Below are 27,066 nucleotides of genomic sequence, written 5' to 3'. Positions count from 1 at the left end.
CAATTGCGTGAACTTCTACACATGACTCCATCCTCCATTACGCATTACCGATATCATTTTTGGGTGCTCGGTTCCCCAGTAGGCCTATATCACCCATATATAAAAATTATTTTACAAACTACTGACATCTAATTTTATAAAACTCAACAATGCACTAATTTTGGCATTTCGTTTTAGCGCTGCTTTTCTGGCAAACCGCCTTTTTAACTAACTGCTGGTTGACGGGATCCTGATTGTGTTTTGTTGCCAGCTCAGAAAGAAGATCAGGGTCCGCTGCCAGCTGACAACCGAGAGAGCAAGAAAAGAGATTCTGATCAAATTTATCTATGCAACCTGCTATGTCAGTTTTGCTGGAAATATGCATTGAATGTGCAGCAGATGCATCAACCAGAGATAAAGAGATCCCTAACTCTCCTGTCATGGGAAATGTGAGAGCCGCTCACCTACCGAACTTTGACAGTTGACTGGATTGGGTAGGTTTTGACGTTTTGCAATTGGAATGACTAGAACGGCAAGACTGAAATTATACCAAAATGTATGTGAACGGAGGAATTTGTTGCCGCCGTTCAAGATCACTTATAAAAAATGTACAACAATGAAAATCAAAGAAAATGCGAAATGAAAATATATTTCATTAAACGTTTTGCAATTTGATGCATAGTATCATTAATTTTCAGTTACCAATGATTAAAAGCATTTATTAATTGAGAACTAACAGGCTTAATTCACCTTATGAAGTATTGAAAGATCAAAAGTCATTTGTTTTAATATGCAATAAAATCATAAAAAAGGATTTAAGTAGTTTCGCCATATATTAAAAGTTCAATATATAATAATTTGCAATCGTAATAAATGTTGGGTGTTTTAATTTAAATGCCCAAAAGCTCTTATTTTGTTTGATCTGGCCACAATGGAAAATGTTATCAAAACCGCTTATTTTGAGGCACTCTCACACTAGAATAAGTTCTGCATCCCATTATCCCTGGCAGAGATATAGAGATGTCCAACTCCTCTCTCACTGGAAGTGAGAGAACAATTGCTTAACGTCAAAACCTCCTGAACTTTGACAGTTGATCGAGTTCACGAGGTTTTGACGTTTAGCAATTAGAAACGAGCGATGGCCAGATTGAAATCTTACCAAAAAAATATATAAACGGTGGGATTTGTTGCATCGTTCAAGACCACTTATAAAAAATGCAAAACAACGAAAATTAAATGAAGTTGTGAAATTTAAATGCATTTAACTAAACATTTTGTAATCTCAAGCATCATAGTATTATTATCAATAGAAAATTATTAAAAACAGGCATTGATTGAGAGCTAACAAGCTTAAATCCTTTTATTGGGTATTGAAATGTCAAAAGTTAGTTGTTTTAACGTACCATAAAAAGATTAAAGTAGTATCTCTATATATTAATTAATCCCTACATAGTAATTTTTATTCGTACTAAATGTTGGGTATTGGGTTGATAAATGCCCAAAAATTGTAGTTTTGTCCAATCTGGCCGTAATGGAAAATGTTATAAAAAACGCTAATTTTGAAGCGCTCTCACACTGGAATAAGTTGGACATCCCTTTATCATAGATAACAATTAGTGTGAAATGTAATTTCATTGAACTATTTGAACATATTTGGGCAAAATAAATGTTTATGTAAATTAATTAATGATTTTGTATTTTAGCATTTATATATGTATGCATTTTCCAAGTGTTTAATTTAGTGTTTTGTATAATTTAATAAATACCCAATCTAATATTTTTCAGCAGTGGCATCATTTGCAAATCTTATAAAAAATGCGAGTTTTGACAGCTCTCTCCCCAAACAAAGAGTCTCGTATCATATTATCCATCAGAGATAAAGAGATGTCCAACTGCTCTCTCACTGGAAGTGAGAGAACAATTGCTAAACGTCAAAACCACCTAAACTTTGACAGTTGACTGGATTGGGGAGGTTTTGACGTTTAGCAATTGGAAACGAGCGATGGCCAGATTGAAATGTTACCAAAAAAATATGTAAACGGAGGAATTTGTTGCCGCTGTTCAAGACCGCTAATAAAAATTTAAAACAATGAATATCAAAGAAAATGCGAATTTAAATATATTTCATGAAACGTTTTGTAATTTTAACGTCATTTAATTTTCGTTGTTTTGCATTTTTTATAAGTGGTCTTGAACGATGCAACAAATCCCTCCGTTTATATATTTTTTGGTAAGATTTCAATCTGGCCATCGCTCGTTTCTAATTGCTAAACGTCAAAACCTCGTGAACTCGATCAACTGTCAAAGTTCAGGAGGTTTTGACGTTTAGCAATTGTTCTCTCACTTCCAGTGAGACTCACCTAAACTTTGACAGTTGATCGAGTTCAGGAGGTTTTTACGTTTAGCAATTGGAAACGAGCGTTGGCCAGATTGAAATCTTACCAAAAAAATATGTAAACGGAGGGATTTGTTGCATCGTTCAAGACCACCTATAAAAAATGTAAAACAATGAAAATTAAATAAATTTGTGAAATTTAAAGATATTTGATGAAACGTTTTGTAATTTGAAGCATCATAGTTTTATTTTCAATGGAAAATTATTAAAAACATTTAATGATTGAGAGCTAACAAGCTTAAATCCTATTATTGGGTACTGAAAGGACAAAAGTCAGTTGTTATAATATTCTTTAAAAAGATTTAATTAGTTTCTTCATATAATAAATAACCACTATTTAGTAACTTTTATTCGTACTAAATGTTGGGTATTGGGTTGATAAATACCCAAAAATTGTTATTTTGTTCAATCTGGCAAGAATGGAAAATGTTATAAAAAACGCTAATTTTGAGGCGCTCTCACACTGGAATAAGTTTAACATCCCTTTATTCCTGCTTGTGTGCTCGTGTATGGGCACTTTGATCCATCGTATCAACTTTATCCGATAATAAAAGTAACAATATTTATTACTTGTGCAGACTTCACGCAATTGAAAACGACAGAATGTTGCCCCAATTTATCGTTTGTTGAAATTTCTGTATGAGTTTCTTTATAGCCGTGTTACTTGCCTTTGTTAATTCTTGTGAATTATTATTTTAAATCAACATGTCTACGACAACGCTGGTCCGTTTCTCTAAATTTTTACGTTTGTCTAAAAGTAGAGTAAAGTAAGTTATTTAAAAGTGTCTACCGTAGGAAAAACAATTATTAATTAATAAAACAACTATTAATTGTTTTTCCCAGAATTGGTACATATGTATACCGTTAGCACAAAGTATCCACAAAGCTTACGCAGTCCACAAACGAATATATTAAAAAGCAATAATTAAAAGTTAGTAAAAGTTGTAGATACATTAGTAACAAGACAAAGTTCTAGAACATTTAATACATTAAATATAAAAGAATATGTCGGGTTTTTCGACTTTTAATTATAAGCATAAATAAGCAAGTACAAAGTCCAGATTAGTGATTATATTATACATACATATAAGACTAGGAGTAAATCTAAGAATAGCATCATCCGACTCGCGATTTGACTTCTACGAAAATGTTAAAAGTCGCAGCTGTGAAGTCGTATATAATTTCGTCTATCTTGGAATTACAATTAACAGCAACAACGTCAGCCCGAATAACTTTTGCCAACAGGTGCTACTTCCGACTGCGTAGGCAATTGAGAGGTAAAGTCTTCTCTCGACCAACAAAGACTAAATGTGAAAAAAACAGATTAGGGATCGCTTCTCCCGCAGAGGAGGTCCCCCAGATACATACATACGTATATATGTAGTTGCAGCTGACTTGTGGTTTTTGAGATATTTGCATTTAAAGTTCAAAAATTCAATTATTTAAAAGTCGTGTTTCTCCGATTTATAATGAATTTTACACTTATTTATTAACTTGCACTTCTAACACTACACTAATTCATTTCTAAAAATTTATTTTGAATTAGTGCTAAAATAGGCTGGGATTTAGATTAGCATCCCCGGATTTCGGGGATAAAATGGGTGTCACTGGAAAGGTGGCGTTCTCCAGATCACGAAAATATATACATTTAGTTGCCGCTGACGTTTTGAAGCGCGGCGCGAAAAAAAAAATATCCATGGCAACCCTTTTCTTATTGTGCAAATGCAGAGAATTGTAACTAAAATAAAATAATTAAAATAAAGCTTTATTTACAACAAATATTAAAAAAATGAATATACCGAAACGTTATAGTGAAGTGTTAGTAAGTGAAAAGTGCACAATATAAGTGAAAAAGTTACTCACAATACACAAATTATCAATGTAAAAGTTGTCAATTTTTCAACTTTAAATGCAAATATCTTTAAAACTATAAGTCAGCGGCAACTAAATGTATATATTTTCGTGATCTGGAGAACGCCACCTTTCCAGTGACACCCATTTTATCCCCGAAATCCGGGGATGATATTCTAAATCCCAGCCGAATTCTCGTTATTTTGATAAATCCCGGTGTTGGATCGGCCAGGGTTTTTTTTTTTTTTTTTTTTTTTTTGTTTGTTTGATGCGTGGTCGAAAGCTGCCAACGCAAAAAGGAGTTCAACGCAAAAGAACTGAGAAAGCCCAGGTGTTGGTCCGACCAATGGTTATTTTTTTTGAAGCGCGGCCGCTAATGCATAAAGGAGTTCAACGCAAAAGAACTGAGCACGCCCAGGTGTTGGTCCGACCGAGGGTATTTTTTTGTAGCGAGGCCAAAGGCCGCCAATGCAGAAAGGAATTATATGCGGAAAACTAATGTGTTATATATTTCCTGTCATTGGGGTATTATTGCTTTCTTTATTTCTTTTGGTTCTTCTGTAAAATATGAACGTAAGGTAGCACTGATTATTAGTTAGAAAGCAACCCTTTTGTTATTTTGTGAACAAAAATATTTGAACAAAATTAAGTATTGAATAAAAGTTATTTTTGCAATATTTAATATAAAACAAATTGATAGAAACGAATTAATGAAGTGTTGGTGGATATAAAAGTTAAAAATATATATTTCTTCTTGATCTGGACATCCTCTATCCGCACGTGCCCATTTTAACCCCGAAATCGGGATATGCTATTCTGAAATTTTCTCGAAAAAACTAGTAGAACATTAAGAAATATGTTATTAATAAAAAATTTTGAATTTTTAGCTTATAATTTCCGGATTAATAACACATGGTATTTCTCAATGTTTAACTAAGCTTTTTTTTCATACTTTTCACTTTGTATATTGAAATATGCACTTAAAAACATTAAAATAAGTTCAAATTTCACTTTTACTTAAGTTATCACTTAACACACTCATAGCTGAACAGGTTAGACTGTTTGCAAGGGGAGGAAATTCAGCTTTGTCACATCTTAAAAACCAAATATAAAGAATTTTTCAAAGACAGCGTTTTCTTTGTACTTTCGCGTGATTTATTTTTTCTATATTAACTGTAATAAAAAATTCTTTCCATCATTTTTTAGGCTATATTTAAATTGTGAACACTTTTTCCATATATGCGTATGTATAATATGTGATTTATATTTAATGAACACAAATAAGAAAAACTTTAAGACCATTTATATCATTGTAATATAATATTTTTATATATTACAAGTTTATATTATAATAAGATCGTGTCGCTCTAAAAAAATAGCTCTTCTCTAGCCAATACCCTGGGAAGCTGAAACACTTTCGCGTAGTACGCCTTTTAGCGATGGCGGCCTTCGTCCGCGCTTTAAAAAAATTAGCCTGGTCCAGCCAATACCCTGGGTGACTGAAGTACTTTCGCGTAGAACTCCATTTTGCGTTAGCGGCTTTCGGCCGTGATCTAAAAAATATCCTAGTCGAGCCAATTATCGTGGTGACTGAAATACTTTTGGGTAGTACTCCTTAAAACAAAAAAATAATACTGATCGGGCCAATACCCGGGGAAGGCTAAGTATTTTATTGCGCAACTAGATGACTCGTCCACGCTTTACTGTGGGTGACCCATAGATAATACTACTAGCATCTATATGATTTCTATTAGTTAGATTATAAGTATTGGTTAATGAGATGTAGCATTTTTGTGAAGCAACTTGCGTTAGTTTACAAAAAAATGGATCATAAAAGCATTTTGTGTGTTAATAAAGCATTGCTTTTTGTGGGAAAATACTGTTGGATTTGAGCTCTGCATCAGGGAAATCAACCCTTGAATAGAGATTTGCTAAGTTAGAAACAGGCGCAATGAGCACCGTGGACATTGAAGGTAGTGGACGCCCTAAAGAGGCGAAAGCTCTGTGCAAAATGGGTACCTCGCAAGTTAATAATCTAACAAAAATAACGAATTGCTGATTCTGAGGAATGTTTGAATGCTCTTTAATCGTAATAAAACCGAATAAATCGAGGGCACAATAGACCCTAGGTCGCGGTGAATTACCTCATTAATAATCTATCTATCTAAAACCGAATTTTCGCGTCGGTTGTGACAATAGAAATACGGCTCCATCATTTCACACTGAAGTCCAATCGACAAACATTATAGTTGACTGCACAAGATGAACCGGTCTTCAAGCACGGAAAGACGAAGAAGCCGGCTGGCAAGGTAATGACATCAGTCTTTTGGGATGCACGTGGTATAATATTCATTGACTGTTTATTAAACTGGTTATAATCCATTGCGCTGTGTATTTTGTTGCAGTTCTATTCTACTATTCCAAAAATTTATTTTTGAGGCAGGATCAGTTTAAAATAGTACGAATATACTTCATCGTTTCCGTTTAAAAATTCTTCGCTAGAGAGCTCCGATTATAAACGCGTCCGATCACTGATATATTCAACGTCCTGAAATTCCTACAATTTTAAATCTGTAATATCTTCGAAAATGATCATTTAAATCAGATGCTGTAAAGGGCCATATAGATCTATATTAAATTAACCATGTACAATTTAAGGTATTTAATGAGATAACGATTAATACTGCATTGATTAAAAGTGCTTCGAAAATTAGCCATTATTTGTCGTAAAAAGTAAATGACAAAAAATGTTATTGTGGGATATCCATAAGAGATAGACGTATACCATTGCTGAGTTTTCTGTGGAACTTTTCAATATGTACAATACTTAGTACATTATTTTGAGAAATCTCTTAGAGTTCAGCCTGCGTTTGCAATGTAAGCGGAAAAAATTTAGCTATTTACGACATCACATTAGAAAACTCAAAAATAACAGCATTTCTCCACTATTTAATGGATGTTATTATACATATAAACTTTCCTCTTCAGTTCCTCTATGTATTAAAAAAGAACGCATCAAAATCCGTTGTGTAGTTTTAAAGAATTAAGCATACAAAGGGACATATGGACAGAAAAATTGACTTTCTTTTTTTGATATTATTATAGGTTAGGTTAGGTTAGGTTGGATGGCCGATCTAAGATCGCACGTGGACTATACGTAGTCCTTTGTGATGCCATAGAAAAACGAACTCCCGATTCGGACTTAAAGATCGGCAAAACGTTTGATGGCTGATACAAATGTGCAAATGCGCTTGATATCTACTCCCACCAGTTCGGAAGGATGTCTGAAGGTATGTGCCCCCAAGTATCTAAGTCTTAACCTCCCGAATGCGGGACAGTCAAGGAGGAAGTGCTGGCTAGTTTCTGCCGCATCTTCTTCTAAGCAGCTTTTGCAAGCGGCATCCGGTAAGATTCCTAGTCTTACAGCATGCGTGCCAATAAGGCAATGGCCTGTCAAGAGCCCCACTACTAAAGAGAGGCTTGCCTTACTGAGGGCGAAGACATCGTTAGATCTTCTGTGATGTATCTTGAGCCAGAATGCTTTTGCGACCGCGCAAGTACCAGTGCTGGCCCAGCGTTGACCAAGCATCCGCGAGGCCCAGCTTTCCAGTAGTAGGACACAAGAGGACACCGGAGCACCGACCCGTTGCCATTCTACCGATAGTGACTCTAGTGTACCCTTCCTTGCTAGCTCATCAGCTTTGCAATTACCCGCTATTCCGCTGTGGCCCGGCACCCATACAAGCCTTATAGTAAATACTGTCGCCGCCAGGGACAGTGAAGCCAGACACTCAACCAGCCCTGAACGCACTGTGAATGAATTCAGGGCTAGTATCGCCGATCTACTATCTGAGTGAATGGTCACTTCCCTCCGGAGTAGCAGATCTGCTGCTACCTTAATGGCTGCAACCTCAGCCTGGAAGACACTGCAGTAGTAAGGAAGTCTGAAACTAGAGCTGATGGAGAGCTCCCGACAGTAAACCCCTCCACCAACCTTCCCCCCAAGCTTTGACCCATCCGTAAAGAAGCTTACTGTGCCTCTCCTCCAACGGCTTCTTCCCACCCATAGCTCCCTCTTCGGTATATGGGTAGAGAAGAAACCGCGGGAGTTTGATATGGCGGCTCCATGATCCAGATGGTCCGGTATGCAGTCAAAGCTTGTAAGGATGTCTGAGTGTTCAGAAACACGCTCTTTTAGGAACCCAGATTCCTTGAGTCTAATAGCCACTTTTGCGGCCATACACCTTCCGGTAATGTCCACGGGCGTTATGTTCAGAATTGCATTAAGTGCCACGGTTGAGGTGGACCTCAATGCACCGCCCATGCTGATAAGTGTGGTCTTCTGTAAAGCCCTCCATCACATAAAGACTCCATAGAACATTATGGGCTTTACTATGGTATCATAGAGCCAGAGGACCACCTTCGGTGAGAGGCCCCACCTTTTGCCAATAGCTCCTCTACAGCAGTAGAGGGCAATCGATGCCTTTTTGGCTCTCTCCTCGATGTTCGGCTTCCAAGAAAGCTTCTTATCCAGGATGAGCCCTAGATACTTCACTGTATCCGCCGGTCGCAGGCGGATACCTCCCATTTGCGGCAAAGGTGTCACTGGGATCTTATATCTTCTACTGAATAAAACCATTTCTGTTTTATTCGGGTTGATGGCGAGTCCACATCCGACCGCCCATTTTGTTACAACGCCGAGATATCCCTGCGTCAGCTCATATACGGTGCTAAGGAACTTTCCTTTGACTATAAGTGCTACATCGTCTGCATAGGCAATCACCCGGCAGCCCAGATCCTCTAGTTTCTTAAGAAGGTCGTTAACGACTAGGATCCATAGAAGAGGAGAAAGAACCCCGTCCTGAGGGGTTCCCCTGCTCACTTTGCGCCGCGCGCGGGCGCTGCCCCATTCTGTTTCGACTACTCTGTCACACAGAAGACTGAAGATGAGGTGCTTGAGGTTCGATTCAACCCCAAGACCCTCTAGAGCAGTTATGACTGCCTCCGGTAAGACATTGTTGAAAGCTCCCTCAATATCAAGGAAGGTCCCAACCGCGAAATCTTTAGCCTCGATGGCTTCCTCCAGCCACGACACGATAGTGTGCAGGGCAGTGTCTACCGACCTGCCTTTACGATACGCATGTTGCGCTCCTGATAGGTAGTCTCTCGGAATGCGACTCCTTAGATACCAGTTCATCAGTCTCTCAGACTTGAACGGTTTGAACGATTTAATCGCCCATGCCAAGTGTCGCTCATCCAGAAGGTCGGAAAAGGCCGTGCAGTCAGCATGCAACTCTCCGAGAGATGCCACCATAGAGGACGTGCTGTTAGGGAAGTGAACATCAAGGAGAAACTGAAGTGTATCTTCACTGCTTAGGGCCCACTTCCCGTTTACATCCTTGAGATAACCCAGAGGCACTGGGTTTTTAGCGAGAATACGCCAGAATCTCGGACTCGTGGCAGCCCTCCACTTTTTCGCAGAAGGTCTTCCACGAGATCCTCTTAGCCTTCCTTAACTCGGACTTGTAAATCGAAAGTCCTATTTTATACAACGCCCAGTCGTCAGATAACCCGCTCCTGCGGGCCCTGTTAAATAGCCGTCTACAAGACGCCCTAATTTCCGAGAGCTCCATAGTCCACCATTGAGGTTTCCCTCTGCCCTTCGGTGTTTTCAGTGGACAGCAGCTCTCTAGTGCAGAAATGCACGCCGAGCTGAAGACTTCGACCCACCCGTCCACCACATCGGCGGTGCTCAAAATGTTCACCCCCAGTGCGTGTGGAAGAGTTTGCCGAAGCCTCCTTCGGTAGCCTTCCCAGTCCGTGTTCCTCGGATTTCTGAATGATTTCCTAGGCGGACCTTCTCCGACTAAACTAAAACCGATATATCTGTGATCAGAAAAGGAGTGATCATCGAGGACCCTCCAATTTGAGATCAGCGGGGCAATCACATGAGAAACTAGGGTGAAGTGGAGAACCTCCTTCCTGGATGCGATCACAAAAGTTGGGGAATTTCCCCTATTACAAATGCGAAGATTTTCGCTTACAATAAAATCAAAAAGCGACACCTCTATTATTTGTATCCGAGCTGCCCCAGATCGAGTGTCGCGAGTTGGCGTCCGAGCCGATGATGACGTCGGCACCATTCCGGGACGCTTCAGCCTACGTCTTCCTTAGCAATACGGGAGGTGACTCCACCGCATCATCGTGCGGCATATACGCGGAGATAATCCAGATATTTCCGGTCTCGCACTCCAGTTTTGCTGTTACTATGTCAGCATTGCTGAAGCAGCTTGGGTGCCATCAGCTCTGGTATCCGTTGGGAGTACCTTTAGCACAACCATTTCGAAACCATAGCTGATGGCACCCTTGGTTTTGCTGAGAGGACCGATGGGCTCCTCGTTACGCATTATCAACGCTTGCCGATATGGTTCATCGGTTCTCTCCAGCCTTATAACCCTCCATTCATGCGTGGGGAGAGAGGGTTTGCAGTACTTGAGGATTTCCTCAATCTCATTTGCAGTGGAAGGTTCAGCCGGCAGCCAGACGGGAGCCCTAGGGCGAAGAGGAAGGTCCGCTTTGTCCACGGCCTCCAGTCTGGCTCCCTTCCAAACCTCCCCCACCTGAGATACTGCCTCCTTATATCGATCTTTCATCGGCACGCCTTGTCAGCTTATGCATCCCATGATGCCAACCGGCACTTACACACTTTGGGGGTGGTCCCGGGTTTCCCTTAACCACCCTGAGGAAGACTGACGAAATAGCTGTCGCTACTCTCTTCCACTCTTCGTGAGAGATGGCGCCGTCCCCCCTGCTGCGGTCTAGCACACCAAGCACTCTTGCGCTATCGCCGTTCGCGGTTTTTTACCAAGGGAGGTTTCTCCCTCATGCGACCTTTGCCGCTTAACCGCTGGTTCTTAGCCCATTCGAGCGTGTTGGCATGCTGCTCAGATACCTGACCAGCATGCTTGCCCCTGTAGCGCTCTACGATTTTTGCTGCCAGTCGACGGTCCGACTTCAGCTTTCTAGCTAAAGCTCCCCTGCTAATGCCCCTTGTGGATCCCTTCATAATTTTAGCAGAAGTTCATCTGCTGGTGCTAGCGATTCCGCCGTGCACGAAGACTCCACCTTTACCTACCCTCCATTCTGCCGCCTGATGAGGAGACTCCAACCGGGGTCCTTGTCTTCTCGCTGCAACTACTTAGCGACGGTTTCGTCGCCACAGGAGCAGCAGCCCCGCCTGGGACGAGTCTGGGTGTCGATTTCGACATCCCTTCATCTCCCTTCGTCGCCTTTCCGTTCGTTTCAAACTTGTCCATGCTAAAAGGGTCCCCACTCAGAGCCGCTATCCGTCCCCCGGAAGGTAGTCGCCTTCTATGGTCCCAAGGTTATCTCTGTGACGAGGCCAAAGCGAGGGTTGACGTACGCCCTTATGAGGCAGTACGTTCAGAGCCGACCAGCGTAAAGGAGTCCTCTCAACTTACACCTACCACGCCAACTTGACGACTGGGGGGAACGTACTCTGAGGCCTGCCATGGTTTTAACGGGACGGAGGCAGTAGCGACATTAGCCCAGCAGCCATTTCTGATGGGTGTCACCCCATCATACTCAGGTGCCAGAATGTCGTCACCACCAGCCCAGGGTTCAACCAGATCCAAATAAGTTTAACCTACTCTAAAACCAGTTCAATGCTAAAGTCGTCTAGGAGTTGTAAGGCCGTGAAGGCCGCAGGCCATTTAGCATTACCCAGGATATTATTATATAATATTATTGATTTGTTTATTAAGAATATTCATATGCGTGGAAAGATTGTTTATACTCAAATTGATTTGAAACATAATATATAGACACTTGTTTTTATTAGAACTAATATTGCTAAATAAAAAAAAATGAATTATAGCGAAAAAGAAAAATTTCAGCGAATTGCTCATATTTGTTTATTGTCAAATGGCATCGCTTTATTTACTCATAACTGTTAGCACATAAATGATGCTCACTACAAGTGTAAAAAGTAATTTTTTAAATATAGATTTCTTGCTTATAAAACCTGCAAAAAGTGTAAATTGTGAATTTTTTAAATGTTTACAGTTTAATTAAATGCATTTGCCGGAATCTAGACTCCCACCTATCGAGGAGAGCTAAGTGATAAATTGAGATAGAAAAATATATGTGAAATTTGAACTTATTTCAATGTTTTTGTAGTGCATATTTAAATATGCAAAGTGAAAAAAAATAGTTAAACATTAAAAAATACCATGTGTTATTATTACACATTTTTGAATATTTAACTTATATTTTTTAAAATATTCCCGATTAGAAATTCAAAAATGTGTATTAATAACACGTGATATATCTCAATGTTTTTCTATTTTTTTCATGTCTGGTCTTTGTTCGCCGAGAGAGGACTTCACATCTCAATTGCCTACTTAGTCCGAAGTAGCACCTGTTGGCAAAAGTTATCGAGGGTGACGTTGTTATTGGTGTTAATGTTGGTTCCAAGATAGACGAAATTTTATGCGACTTCAGAATTATGACTGTTCACTACCAGACCCATTTGCCTCGCTTCCTTATCAGTCTGGAGAAGCAGAACTAACCGCGCAATTGTTGAGGCCAATGTTATCAGTATCATCGGCGTACAGCAGCAGTTGTACACTGTTATAGAACATTGTATCTTCGCTATTCATATTTGTAGCTCGAATTATTTTTTCCAGACGTAGATTGAAGAAATCGCACAATAGGGAGCCGCCTTGTCTTAAACCTCGTTGGGTATCGGTACACTGATAAGGTTCAATCAGTTTGTTAACGGTGGGTATTGATTTTTCACACAGTACGCTCGATAGAGCTTTATATGCGATGTTGAAGAGGCTTAGACCTCGGTAGTTGGCGCTGATTGTGGGGTCTCCCTTTTTGTGGATTGGGTGGATCACACTTAAATTCCAATTGTCGGGTATACTCTCGACCGATCGTATTCTACAAAGAAAATCATTCATGCTCCTTATCAGTTCTTCGCCGCCGTATTTGAATAGTGCGTCCGACAATCCATCGGCCCCTACCTCTTTGTTGTTCTTCAGACGGGTAATTACTATGTGAACTTTTTCATGGTCCGGCAATGGAACGTCTGCTCCATCGTCATCGATTGCGTAATCGGGCTCGCATTCTCCTTGCGTTATGCTTTCACTGTCATTCAGCAGGCTGGAGAAGTGTTTCCACCATAATTTTAGTATGCTCTGGGTTCTGCAAAAATATGCTCCGGTCGTGAAACCTTTTGTTAGTCGCCGCACCTTTTCGTAGAATTTTCGAGCATTACCCCTATGGGTCAGCTTGTCAAGCTCTTCATACTCACGCATTTCGGACTCGCTATATTTCTGTTTTCAGTCGGCAAATGCGTCTCGCTCCCCTCTTCAACTGTCGGTAACTATCCCATCCCGCAATTGTTGTAGTCGTAAGGAGTTTGAAATGCCGTCTCACAGTTTGTTATTTTTCATTGGGGGTGTTTTTTACGTGAACTTCTACACATGACCCCATCCTCCAACTAATCTGTTTATACACACTAGGCAATTGAAATATTGCAGTTAGTGATGTTTACTGTACAATGTGGCGTTTCCACTTATTTATAACCACTTTCGGTTTGACAATCGCTGCCAGGCAATTTGAAGTATGTTAGATTCCTAAATGTTTACAAATAAGAGCAATATTATTCGTATGTATGTGCGTATATTTTCGACTTGTGATTTTTTATTAAACACATACTTAAGTAAATGCATGCAGTTACGTAAAAATAATTTTGTTACCTGATTCCTCTTACATCTTAAAAACTTGTTCTCCTGCAACTAAAATTTCATAAAGAATAAGTGTTGGGTTTTTAATTATCTTTTTTATGAGTGTAATTCTTTATACCTTACTTACGAGTTACGTAGTATACACATATCCTTAGCATTAAAGTCTATCAGTTTTACTGCTTTCCTCTTTGTCATTTTATTTTTTTTTGTACTTACACTTTTTTATTTTATTATTTACACTTTTTATTTATTCTTTATTTCAAATTTAGAGTAATAGTAATTAATAAAAAACCAACCACAATGCGATGTTGCAAGAAACTATAATGCCAAAAAACTAAAATTCAGAATTACAAAGATAACGTTGTTTCCATGTGTCGCGGTAAAAATTTGTAATTTTTTTCTGATGCAGTGAATCCTGCTGTTATGATCGACTTGTATGTAGATGCAGTAATGATGCAAGTGTCAAACTGTGACGTTAGAGTAAGTCTAGGTTTTCTCAAATTTGCAGTCTGGGGGATTCTACAAGGGTAAAGCCTATAAGCATATTCTACTTTAGATGAATGCTGAATGAAGCTAATTTGTGGGCGGCCATTTCGAAATATTTTGAATATTAACAAACCGTAGCTACATACTACTGCGATCCAATTGAAAGGTGAATTTTTAATTTATACTTCGCATGTTTTTCGAATCAGTTTTTTCTGTAAGTTGGTAGTATGGAAGCTTTTATTTTTTGAAATTTGACAAAATGGCGGCGGTTTAAACAAAAAGTATCGAAACTTGCCCTTTTTTCGACAATGTCGTAAATTACCCCCTTTTCAATACCAGTAACCATATTCCTCATAAATTTTGTTTGATTTGTGTGAAACAAACTTCGGTTGGCAACACAAAAATATATATATTTTTATTACTTGAAGAATCATACTACTCATAGTGGTTGTGTTTGTGTGTAAAAAAAAACTCGTTGTCACTCAAAACTGCATTGAACGAATATTTTTTATATGTACTCTAGCAACATGTTCCTATATTGCTAAATCCCGCCCATTCCCCATATAATGGATAGTTGACAACTACCAAAAGTACGATAACTCAACAATTAAATGCGTCAGAGACGTTAATAATAAACGATTACCCTCCTCCCGCCCAACCGACGCGAAGGGCGCAATCCGCGAACGGGCGGTATCAGTCGAGTCATAAAAGGCAAGAGAGTTTTAAGCGTTGCGATCTTAAGCTGTCAGCTACAGAAACATGAATTTTGAAGAGCCAAAATTAAGAATCAGATTATAGTTATAATTTTTAAATGTTACTTTTTTAGAGTAGATAAAATAATTTTTTTAATGGTAAAGAGTGAGTCTGTTAGATCAAATGTGCTGGAATGAGAATTGAAATCATGACATATACGGCGGAAAGGTTCATTTAACTCAAAATTTGTTCTAGAAAATTTTAAAAGTAAGGGTCTAAACTGCCTGGTAGAGTAAGCGGGAACGTTAAAATTAATATCAGATAAGAGAGATGGGCTACAGACTGACCCATTGATAAGTTTTACAAGATATATTATACCAAGCATCCCCCTACGACTAGCGAGTGTCGGGAGATTTATAAGTTTTAAACGGTTAGTGTAAGGGGGAAGATTTAACCTGGAATCCCAATGCACATGATTTAAGATTGGTTTTGAACGGACTCTTAACTTATCCGAATGGACTTGGTAACTAATGTTCCAACCCACAGAAGCATACTCCAATATAGGCCTCACCAGAGATGTAAAAAGAATTTTTGTGGTAAGCGGATCTCTAAATTTTTTAGAATAAAGTTTTACAAAACTAAGAGCGCCTTTCGCTTTAAAACCCGTGGAAGATGCGTGAAGATTAAAATTGAGTTTTGGGTCCATATTTACTCCCAGATCAACAAAACTGCTTACTTGCTCCTACCTAAAGTTTTTTATTGCGTATGAAGTAGGGTCTCTGCATTTTTTAAGGTTCAATGGCATGTCATTTCTATCACACCAAGAAACTAGGTTGTTTAAGTCTGTTTGCAACTGATATCTTTCGCTGTTTGAAGTATACGATTTAAAAAGTTTTACATCGTCAGCATATAATAAAACTTTTGAAAACTTAACAACAGATGATATGTCGTTAATAAATAACAAGAACAGAATTGGACCAAGATGGCTACCTTGAGGAACGCCTGAAGGAACATTGATTATGTCAGAAAAAGTATCTTTAAATATGACTTGTTGAATTCTATTACTAAGATAAGAAGCAACCCATTTTAGAAATATTGGTTGAAAACCAAGAAGATCAAGTTTATTCAAAAGAATTGAATGGTTTACTTTATCAAAAGCTTTACTAAAATCTGTATATATAACATCAGTATTCTTATTCTCCCTAAAGCCCGTTGATACATGTGATACAAATTCAAGCAAATTAGTTATGGTAGATTTCCCTTTACGAAAACCGTGCTGAGAACAAGAAATTAGTGGAGAGATCCGGAAGGTTATGTCGTCTGTTATAATTGCTTCAAAGAGTTTAGGTATTGCAGACAACTTTGCTATTCCCCTATAGTTTTCAATAGATGACCTAAATCCACTCTAATGTAAAGGAATTATAAATGACTTTTTCCTTATGCATGGAAATAAACCTTGCATAAGAGATGAATTAAATAGTTTTGTTAGGTGTTGGTATATATATTTGGCACATTTCTTATGAAAGCATGAGGGAATCATATCTGGGCCATAATTGTATGATTGTTCTAACATATTTAACTGATATAAGACGTCCGCTTCGGAAATGATAGGTGCATTGACAGAAATCGGACATAACTTGTGCCGATGCGGAACATTTTTTGGAGATTTTGGAGAGTAATTGGACATATTCAGCGAACATATTAGAAACAGATTGTCACTAGACATACTAGACTTATATTTCATAGCGGACGGAAAATTAGAAATCCTGCGTTTGGAGTTGACGAAACCATAGAACAATTTTGGATTACGTATAATATTATTTTTTACTTTATTTATATAATTACTATAAGAATAATATAAGAACATTTTGAATAGTCAGCAACTAAACCAGTTTTTTTAAAAAGTTTAAAAGCACGAAATTTTCGATTTTCTATTTTTTTAATTTACATAATTCTTTCGAAAACCATAAATTAGAACTCATTTTTTGAGTAACAACACACTTCGAAACACATTTTTCAAATAAATTTAAAATAGTTTCATTAAGGCGGGAAGCACTAAATTAAATGTTGCCACTGTAATCTGGCCAAGTTACTTTAGAAAGTTCGTATTTAATCTTCTTAAAATTAGCTTTCGCAAAGTTGAACCGAAAAAAAGGTCTTGTGTATTATTATGAGCAAAGTTGGCTATGATTTCGATTTTAATTTCCAAAACAGGATGATGCGAGTCCTCTGGCCGAACCAAAGGATCACATCGGACAACAGAGATCATTGAAGCGTTATCAACATAAACTAGATCTAAGAACTTACAAACTCGTTTGAAATTAAATTAATTTGGTTAAGACCCAACTCCGACATTTCATCTAAGAACTCGTTAAAACATGAACGAGTGCTAATAGGGATGGTGTGATCATCAATAGATTTCCATGTTACGCACGGTAAGTTGAAATCTCCCAAAACAATCATGGAATCAGTATCATTAACCATTGAGAAAACATTACTTATTAATGAATCATGCTGCATATATGTATACAGATATGTCAGAGTGAGGCGGTATATAAGACAATGTTAAGTAGATATGGCCACTATTAGCGGAAATACGAATGCACTTAAATTCAATGAAGTCTGCATGCGGGACATCGACTACTTCAGATGGAATTAAAGAATGAACAGCAAATAAGACATCACCTCCTTTTCTGTTCAGCCGGTCATATCTAAAGATTTCGAATTCGCTGTTGAATATTTCGTTATCAAAAATGTGGGGTTTTAGTCAAGTTTCTGTGAAAGCAATGATTTTAAAGTTACAATGAATGCTATTTAAATACAAATCAGTAAGTTTTTTATTAAGCCCTCTAACATTTTGATAATAAATAATCAGCGAATTATTGTTAATTAGTTTTTTGTATCCACTGAATTTCTTGGCATTTTAGTGATAACTACAGGGGGCTTATCAAGTTTGTGCTCGAATTCGCGCACAAAGACCCCAGGTGGTCAGAATGAGTTGTCAAGTATCAATTGAAAATTGTCAGCGGATACGTCGATCTTAAACGACGAAATATCCCTGTTGTATTTGAAATTAAATTTACGAAAGTCTGTATCTACCGTTTTTAATTTCGACGAGATATAACTTTTTATATCATCGATTGTGGTATCCGCAGCATGTCTCGAGATAAAAATTGCCTTTTCCCGCGGTATTACAACAAAGTTTTCATTAGCTGAATTGGAGGTATTTGGAAGCGGATCTTGAGAAGTTTTCCGCTTACCGTGTTCGGTAACAGTTTTCTCTGGGTCCTGAGCAGACGGAACCTTCTCTCCTTGAGGACAAGGGGATGCAAGGGACCAGTGTCAAAATTAAGCCACTGGACCGTCACATATCGGTGAAATGCCATATCGTAAGACCGGACCAGCTGTACTAATTTGAATCAAATTTGGTCTTACATCTCAAGTATAAAAATTCCTAAACCGGACAATAACTGTTCAAGCCTCCCGTTACCGAAGATGTGAATCCCAGTGAGTGTGAAATACATGTATACTTGTATTATTGAAATTCAGAGATAATAATTTTCCTAAGTATATAGTACCCTTTTCTTAAAAATGGATACAGACAAGTATCGGGTGATTTTTTAAGAGCTTGATAACTTTTTTTAAAAAAAAAACGCATAAAATTTGCAAAATCTCATCGGTTCTTTATTTGAAACGTTAGATTGGTTCATGACATTTACTTTTTGAAGATAATTTCATTTAAATGTTGACCGCGGCTGCGTCTTAGGTGGTCCATTCGGAAAGTCAATTTTTGGGCAACTTTTTCGAGCATTTCGGCCGGAATAGCCCGAATTTCTTCGAAATGTTGTCTTCCAAAGCTGGAATAGTTGCTGGCTTATTTCTGTAGACTTTAGACTTGACGTAGCCCCACAAAAATAGTCTAAAGGCGTTAAATCGCATGATCTTGGTGGCCAACTGCCCATGCATCCCGAAAAATGCACTGTTTGGTGTGGTTTGTACGCTGGTGGAATCATTGGACCGTATTTTTTCAAAGATGCTGTTGGACGCAACGTTACGGTGAATGGCGATCGCTATCGTTCGATGCTAACAAACTTTTTGTTGCCAAAATGGAAGAACTGAACTTGGTTGACATGTGGTTTCAACAAGATGGCGCTACATGCCACACAGCTCGCGATTCTATGGCCATTTTGAGGGAAAACTTCGGAGAACAATTCATCTCAAGAAATGGACCCGTAAGTTGGCCACCAAGATCATGCGATTTAACGCCTTTGAGACTATTTTTTGTGGGGCTACGTCAAGTCTAAAGTCTACAGAAATAAGCCAGCAACTATTCCAGCTTTGGAAGACAACATTTCCGAAGAAATTCGGGCTATTCCGGCCGAAATGCTCGAAAAAGTTGCCCAAAATTGACTTTCCGAATGGACCACCAAGACGCAGCCGCGGTCAACATTTAAATGAAATTATCTTCAAAAAGTAAATGTCATGAACCAATCTAACGTTTCAAATAAAGAACCGATGAGATTTTGCAAATTTTATGCGTTTTTTTTAAAAAAAAAGTTATCAAGCTCTTAAAAAATCACCCGATATATACTCCCCCTCCCCCTATACACTATATAATAATTTTCCAAGTCCCTGTTGACATTATACCGCATACATTGGTGAAGGGTTTAAGTTTGAGGTTTCTTATTGCAATTCATATATTCGGGGTAGGATTATGATTTTTGGTTGCGTTTTTGGTAACCTCGGCGTAGGAAAAAGGGCATTCTTGGGGTCGTGGTAGGGAATGGGGCTGTTGTGTGGGCTTTGCTGGGGGACAAGTGGCTCTATGTAAAAGAGCATTTAGAATTTTGAGGGGTCGACATTTTTTGGAGGTCCGTTTTGGTGGTTTTTGGGGGCCTTAGGGCAACCCCGAAAGGTGCCGGGATGTGAGCCCTTGCTTTTCCTGTTGGCCTTTGACGTTGAGACCAGCGACTGTCCTCAAGTTAAATATTGCCTTCGCTGAGGAATGCGAAGGGTCGAGATTGACCGTTATTAGGGGCAATGTTTTTGAGCCCTTGCGCATGCGGTGTACGCTCTTCGCCGCTGGGTTTTTCATCCTCAATTCACTGAGGAAGCTTTTATCATTCATTCAAGGACGCCTCTGATGACGACAGTCATGTCTTTGTCCTGATGGAGCTGGTTAGTTGTGTAGCGAACGCTGTGCTTTTCCAGCGCAGATGTGATTGCGAGGAACCCGTCGACGGTTTCGGAGTAATCCAGGATGGCTTCTGAAATCACCTTGGCGGATCTCCCACGATTCCTTCCGGAGGATTCGTATTGGTGCAGGGTTGTTTTCCTTAACCCTCATCGAGACCAACGGGTCTGGCCAGGCATATTTTGTTTTTAAATGTTATCTAAATATATTTAGAGTGTAGCAAACGACTTGCGCTTCCAGGTAGCTTCCTAGAATTTTATTGTCTATAGAATTCAGAAAAAAAGTTCAAGGATATCGTATCGAAAAGGACGAAAAAAGGATATTATAATATTACACCTTAGTCGAGACCAATGGTGCTGTATGAACTTTGGTATGTTTCTATCACTTCGCACGGTTGATTTTTCTGTTTTCATGTTCGTTGCATGTCCAAATTGGTTTGTATGTTTATCTAGCACTCATATAAACATACTCACATGCATAAATATGTTCATTCGGGTCTATAGCGAGCTCTTTGCGCTCGACTTTTTCGTGCGAAAGCAGAGAAAAAGAGGGAAACAGTCAAAAGAGGAGTGTGTTTACAAACAAAACCAGGATTTTGTGTGTTTATTTTTGCTACAGTGTTCTTCTCCTCTCTCTCTAATGAATTCGTTTTCTGTATTATGCAAGTCAGTTGATGACATAGTTGAACGCTCAACATGTACTGTGAAAATACGCATATTTCGCGCCAGTTCTCATCTTGTTTTTTTATTATTCTGTTCGCTTTGGTTATAATAATGAGTGATGAAGTGGAATATGTGTATAATACACGATTACGTTCTAGAAACATCAGTGCAGATTTTTATGATCGCTTAACATCAGCATTGGTAAATGACATTCAAAATGAAAGTAATGATGTTGTGCGTGAAGAAGTGGATCCATTCGAAAGCGATAACGATGATAGAGATGTCGATTATGTGCCATTTGAAGATGTATCGGATATTGAAAATGAAGTCGAAATCGAGCCGAATGAAATATTAGATAGCGACGAAGAGAAAGTAATCGAAGGTGTAGAAGAAGAATAGCGTGAAACACCAGCTGCTACTGAAACTTCTTACCACGGTAAAGATGGAGCAGAATGGAAAAAAGACTCTAATGAAGCAATTCGTACTCGTGCACACAATATTATGCGCTTTAGGCCTGGACCGAAGCAACAAAACTCTGTTCCCATTGGGGTATTCAAACAGTTTTTTACTACCAATATTTCGTTCATTATCATCAGTCAAACAAATCGTTATGGAAGAGACCAATTTGCAATATTGCATGCAGAAAATCTAACCTCAAAACCTAAAGTTTGGGTGAATTTCACTAGCACTCTTATTGCTTCTGGTGTAACGTACAATAATATGCAGTTTACACCACTTTTGTGGCAAACAGATGCTTTTCCCATCTTTCAAGCGGCGATGCCACTCAAACGATTCAAGTTATTGACGCGATATATCCGTTTCGATGATGGCCGCACACGTTCATTCCGACTACAATCTGATAAGGCTGCCGCAATTCGCGATATATGGAATTTTTTAAATGAAAACCTCGACAGAAACTGTGAGCCGTAAGAAAATGTAACGATTGATGAGCAAGTGTTTCCGTATCGTGGCAAGACAAAGTTTACGCAATTCATACCATCAAAACCAGCCAAATAGGGTGTGAAAATCTGGTGGGCATGTGACTCACAACCAAAATACCCATTGCAAGGTATATTGTACACGGGAAAAAAGGAGGAGAGCGTGAAGTGATTTGTAGCTATGTTCCGAAAAAGAACAAGGCAGTCAATTTGATTTCAACCCTACACTACACAAAGGATTGTGAAGGTGAAGCCAAAAAACCGGAAGCAATTTTATTTTATAATTCAACAAAGGCCGGCGTTGACTGGATGGATCAGATGGTTACCCATTACACTACAAAACGGCCAACGAAACGATGGACATTTGCCTTTTTTTGCAACTTGTTGGATGTGATGGGATTGGCTGCTTTCCTAGTTTGCATAGAAATCGACCATCTAGATAAAAAGGATGCACGACGCACTTTACAATTTATCGAGAACATTGGCAACGCCCAATATCGAAAATCGTATGAACAATCCCAATGTCATCAAACATCTATCTTGTCGTTTGGCTTTTGAATCCTTTTTCGGTCGTTCACTCAACATCCCATCACGATTAGTAGCTTCAACATCAAAAGGTGCTGACACACTCAAAGGAAGGAGAGATTGCAGACTTTGTTTGCAAGAAAGCGATAAATTGCGTCGTAAAACTCAATTTTTCTGTTCTAAATGTTCAAATCCAGTTTGTCAACAGCATTCGAAAATTGATTACATATGTTTTTTTTTTATTCAGGACCCATCATCATAAAATCAGTTGAAAAATCGCTCAAAAATAATTCATATGCTCCTAAATAAATCAAAAAATCAACGAAAAGGAATGCGTTGTATTTCATTTTAAAAGCCGCATACGAGTTTCATTTTTCTTTTTCAGGTAGTTCAGAGGTGCATTGCCAAGCACCATTGGTCTCGACTAAGTGTATCAGACCGTTGGTCTCGACCAGGGTTAAGGGGCGCGAGGTCCTCGCCTTCGTCGGATGAGGATGATGACAGGAAGTCGTCAATTATGTTCATTTTCGGGAGAGGAGGAGGTGGTAGCGTCGTCGGCGTTCGGGGAGTCGGAGGCACTCCTCTATTGAGAGCAGGTATTAACGAAGGGATTGAGCAAGAGCGGTAAGCTCACCCTTGTTCAGGAATGAAGGGTTAGGTAAAGTCATTGCTGAGTTGAAGTTTGGTCACAACGCGGATTGCAATGTTTTGTTTCCACTGTTTCACTTCACTTTAATATTCACTGCACTGTTTGTGTGTATTGTTCATAGCTATACAAGCCCTGCAAAAAATGCGACTAGTCCGGGATGTGTCCGGGATTAGTCGCAAAGGAACATGCGACTAATCCCACTTTACATCTCTTTGTATGGACTGAACTGTTCCCTTTTGTTCGAGCATGTCCTATGAAGAGACTAATTGTACCCATTTATACCCAAATGGGTATAAAAAGGGACTAGTCGCTTTGTAGGTCGCAATGGTAGCAGAATGAGACCAGTTGTTATAAAACCTCTAAAATCCCTTTAACAATTAAGATAAATTTTATCCGAAGCCTTCGTTTTAAAATATGTATTTTTATTTAATTGACTTTAAACACTTTAAATACAGCTTCTCTAACATAAATCTGACAAATCAAAATTTTTGCAAAACTCATGAAAGAAATTATCATCAAAATTTAAAAAAATGTACCTTAAAAAAATCGTTTACGCAGTTTTGTACTCCACTCAAAAAGTTCGCGTTGATTTCTTGCTTTCATATAACGCATGAACAAAATTTATTCTTTAAGAAAAAAAAACGAAATAAAATGGGCTACAAACTTTTAGGAGAATATTTCTTGTGAGTTTTTAGCTGCGAAAATTTTAAAATAAATATTCGTTCTGGTTTCTTTACGAGTTTTATAAATCACATTTTTTAAATAATTTTATAAAAAAGAAAAATTCAGTCCAGAAATAAGAAGTCAGAATTTAAAGTCTGAAATACTACAACTTTGTACTATTGCAGTTTTATATTAAAAAAAAAAAAAAACAATTAGAGGGGTAGTAGTTTAAGATGCAGAATTCTTCTTTTTTTGTCGATAAGCTTTCTTAAAGCATTTAGCTTTTTCGAAAGCAATGGCTTTGCGCAGCGCTTCCTCCGGCGACAATCCCTTAAATGGTAATTTGGCAATGGCTCCTAAATGAAAAGAAGATTTAATTTAACTTGAAATAAAAACATACATATGTGTAAAACAATGGTATGGAATATTTATCTTACCAGTCAATGAAGCATAAAAATTTGGGAAAGATTTTAAGCTTATCTTTCCATGTGAACCATCCACGTTTATTGACGCTATGACGTCCTTATTTAACAGCAGCCTTATATTTCTGAGATTGTTGCATAATATAGCAGACATCGCAGATTCCTATAAAATATGTTTAAATAATATTTGTAAACTGAGCTATGATATAAATCTATATATCAAATTAACTTACATATACATCTCTGTTAGTATGGGTAATTTTTTCCTCCAACTGATGCATTTCTGGGACGTCACTTATTGGGAAATATTTTGTGATGGGTGCATTTTTTGATTCTTGGCGAATCAATTGCTCAGTCGCCACCTTTTGGACCGCTATTGCATCCATTATAGCAGTATTCTGTGCTTCGACTATCAATTGCAGGTCGTCTAATTTTTTGCCAATATCCTGTAACTGCTTTTCAAACGTGTTGCAGTGGCTGCAGCAAACAACTTCAAACACGCCTTGGTTGGATTCTAAAACAATAAATTTAAATGCTCCAGAGTACAGATTATCGAATCATAGACGAACATACAAATTCAAATTTACTATTACTAAAAGAATTTACCATTGGTATATTTAGTGGCCGACGTTGAAACGCTGATCCCACGTGATTCTAAAAATTAAGGCATTTTAAGTGTAATAGTAGTTTTCTAAATACATTTTCGAAGATGTCTTCACCTATAGTGCATTCACTGGATACACTAATGTTTTGTCCAAGGTGGGCAGTGTCAATGCCATCTGTAAAGCAAAGTTTGTTTTAAGTTTTTATGAATTACGGATTATAATTGTTAAATGATGAATACCTACATCTTGCCTTTTTCATTGGAATTGCTGTGGTCGACGTTTTGGGATTTGGTGCTCCATATTTTTTGAAATGCTCAAGAAAAAAAGAAAAATTAGTAATTGTTTCCATAAAAAAAATGAATATCTGCAATTATGGTGTTATAATCAAGCAATTTTTCCCCAATTTTATATAGCTGCGCCTTAATGCCAAAATTACAAAAAAGTCCCGGGCTCATATTTTGCACCATTAACTGGGGCTTATTTCTTAATAGAGATTGTGCACTTTTAGGTACTTTAATATTTTCTGCTGCAAGAAGTGCAAGCAGTTCAGAAAGGCTTTTGTGGCTTATTTTATTACGAATTGACCACATTTTCAATTTCTGCTGAAATGGGACTTCCACTGAGCGACTTGGCACATATGGTAGAACCTCCTCTACATTTCCAGCAATCCTAGCAGTGGACACGGTCGACACAGCGTAATTTCTACCTAGTCTTAACTTTTTACGATTCTTTTTTCTTTCCCTACTTATTATTCTCCTTAGGTGACGCTTGCTTACCTTACTCATCTTGTACAAAAACTCCTTTTCTCACTTTGCTGCTACTCCTTTTTTCTTTTATTTGTTTTAATAATGTTGATTTAGCCAAACAGATTTTCAATTTTCACTTTTCGCACTTCTAACTTTTTAAAAATCATCTGTTGCAAAACTAGTGGCCGCACATTACCGATTATACGGGAAATATTATCGATAGTACTGCCTTGGAACTATCTCGATACATACATTTATTTGTTAACTACGTAAGACATTTTCGAGCTTAGGTTGAAAAGGCTCACAATTTTCAAAATGAATTGGCTTGAGTGGTTTTAAATCCAAATCAATAATTGTTAAAAATGATAATATGCTTATAAAATACAAGCTTTGCTCAGATCTACAGCTTACTAAATATTTGCAGAAACAAAGGTCTATGCTTAGAGAATAATTGACAGCATGCCTAATATCCAGGCTTTTACTTAAAGCAGTATTGTATCTTCTTATTGAAGAAAAAGCTATTATAAATAATCATTTCTTTGAACCATAAGTGATACAAAAAGTACAAAGATTGAGATTTCGTGTATAGCGAAAATATTCTCTTGCATATTAATTGTTTCTAACATCAGGTTATTAATCATTATAACCTAAATTTCACTTCGAATCGAAATGTAGGTATTAAAATCAAATCTCCAAACGTCTTAAATATTTATCTTTTAGGTTATATCATTTAGCTCGACGATATTTAAGAAAAAGTACATCGATGAAATTTCCCCTTTGTTTGTAAGTAGCACAAAAAAAGGGAAATTTCCCTAACTTAACAACACTGTATTTAAATGTAAACATAGTCGCAGAAGTGCAGATAAACAACCAAATGAAGCAATTGGTAAGTTTTTATTGAAATATAGTTGTGTAAATCTCACAATAAATTAATTATATTATGAATTATTGCAGCATGCAACTGTTTTGTTCTACGTCTAATCACATAAGCAACCAACAGATGTGATAGCCGGCGCAACAGTTGGTTATTTTATCAGAGTCTGGAACGTTCTGCAGGGGATTTGATAATAAGGTATGTTGGTTTTTTTAAGTAAGCATTTATTGGTGGATTATATTGTTGCTCTTGAATCTATTATCAATGCTTTTACAGATCCAGATTTTATTAAAAACCAAGTATCATCACGGAAGTCTACATTTGAATGCCGCTCTTAAGTCAAATACGTACATGATTGAAATATAAAATTCTGTTAGAAAAAGCTATTTTTCATAAAAATGTTTGGAAATTGTTAATGTTAATGTATACTAAAAGAAAGATAGTTTAATTATCTTCTAATCCATAATGAATTAAAAAAAAATTCATTTATTTTGTAAATGCTTCAAGGCTATATTTATTGTTTTATGCAAGTCAAAAGTACATGTCGAAATACAAAATGTTGTTAGCATGGGCTTTGTTTTATAAGCATGTTTAAAAATATACAATGT

General features: G+C 37.8%; 2 protein-coding genes across 4 annotated transcripts in view; one reads left to right on the top strand and one right to left on the bottom strand.

The window, feature by feature from the left end:
* Nucleotides 1-2,911: 2,911 nt before the first annotated feature.
* The window catches only part of LOC120781862 (very long-chain specific acyl-CoA dehydrogenase, mitochondrial), a 54,516-nt gene continuing 30,361 nt past the window's right edge, over nt 2,912-27,066 (top strand). Inside the window, exon 1 of one of the 2 annotated variants that reach the window (XM_040114082.1) lies at nt 2,912-3,141. In XM_040114082.1, the coding sequence (XP_039970016.1) occupies nt 3,080-3,141 (62 nt within the window). In that variant the 5' untranslated portion in view covers nt 2,912-3,079. The remainder of the gene's footprint in view (nt 3,142-27,066) is intronic. The other variant, XM_040114083.1, reaches the window with a different exon arrangement.
* Nucleotides 22,936-25,936, bottom strand: LOC120781864. 2 transcript variants are annotated; one of them, XM_040114085.1, is made up of 7 exons: nt 25,615-25,936; nt 25,082-25,151; nt 24,953-25,012; nt 24,840-24,887; nt 24,467-24,747; nt 24,249-24,396; nt 22,936-24,167 (listed from the first exon to the last, which is right to left on the bottom strand). In XM_040114085.1, exons 1-7 carry the CDS (start codon nt 25,621-25,623, stop codon nt 24,040-24,042), a joined length of 744 nt encoding a protein of 247 aa, XP_039970019.1. In that variant the 5' UTR covers nt 25,624-25,936; the 3' UTR covers nt 22,936-24,039. The 2 variants fall into 2 exon arrangements, with proteins under 2 accessions (XP_039970019.1, XP_039970018.1); XM_040114084.1 differs by having other exon boundaries at nt 25,082-25,936.

Source organism: Bactrocera tryoni, unplaced genomic scaffold, assembly GCF_016617805.1.
Source record: "Bactrocera tryoni isolate S06 unplaced genomic scaffold, CSIRO_BtryS06_freeze2 scaffold_7, whole genome shotgun sequence".
Lineage (NCBI taxonomy): Eukaryota > Metazoa > Arthropoda > Insecta > Diptera > Tephritidae > Bactrocera > Bactrocera tryoni.
This window is presented reverse-complemented; position numbering and strand designations above follow the sequence as displayed.

Coding starts and splice junctions, on each gene's coding strand:
- LOC120781864 (XM_040114084.1), bottom strand. CDS start 25,187: ATGGAAACAATTACTAATTTTTCTTTTTTTCTTGAGCATTTCAAAAAA. Junction 24,397..24,466: donor ATACTAACAGAGATGTATAT/GTAAGTTAATTT, acceptor CATATTTTATAG/GAATCTGCGATGTCTGCTAT. Junction 24,168..24,248: donor TTTTTATGCTTCATTGACTG/GTAAGATAAATA, acceptor CTTTTCATTTAG/GAGCCATTGCCAAATTACCA.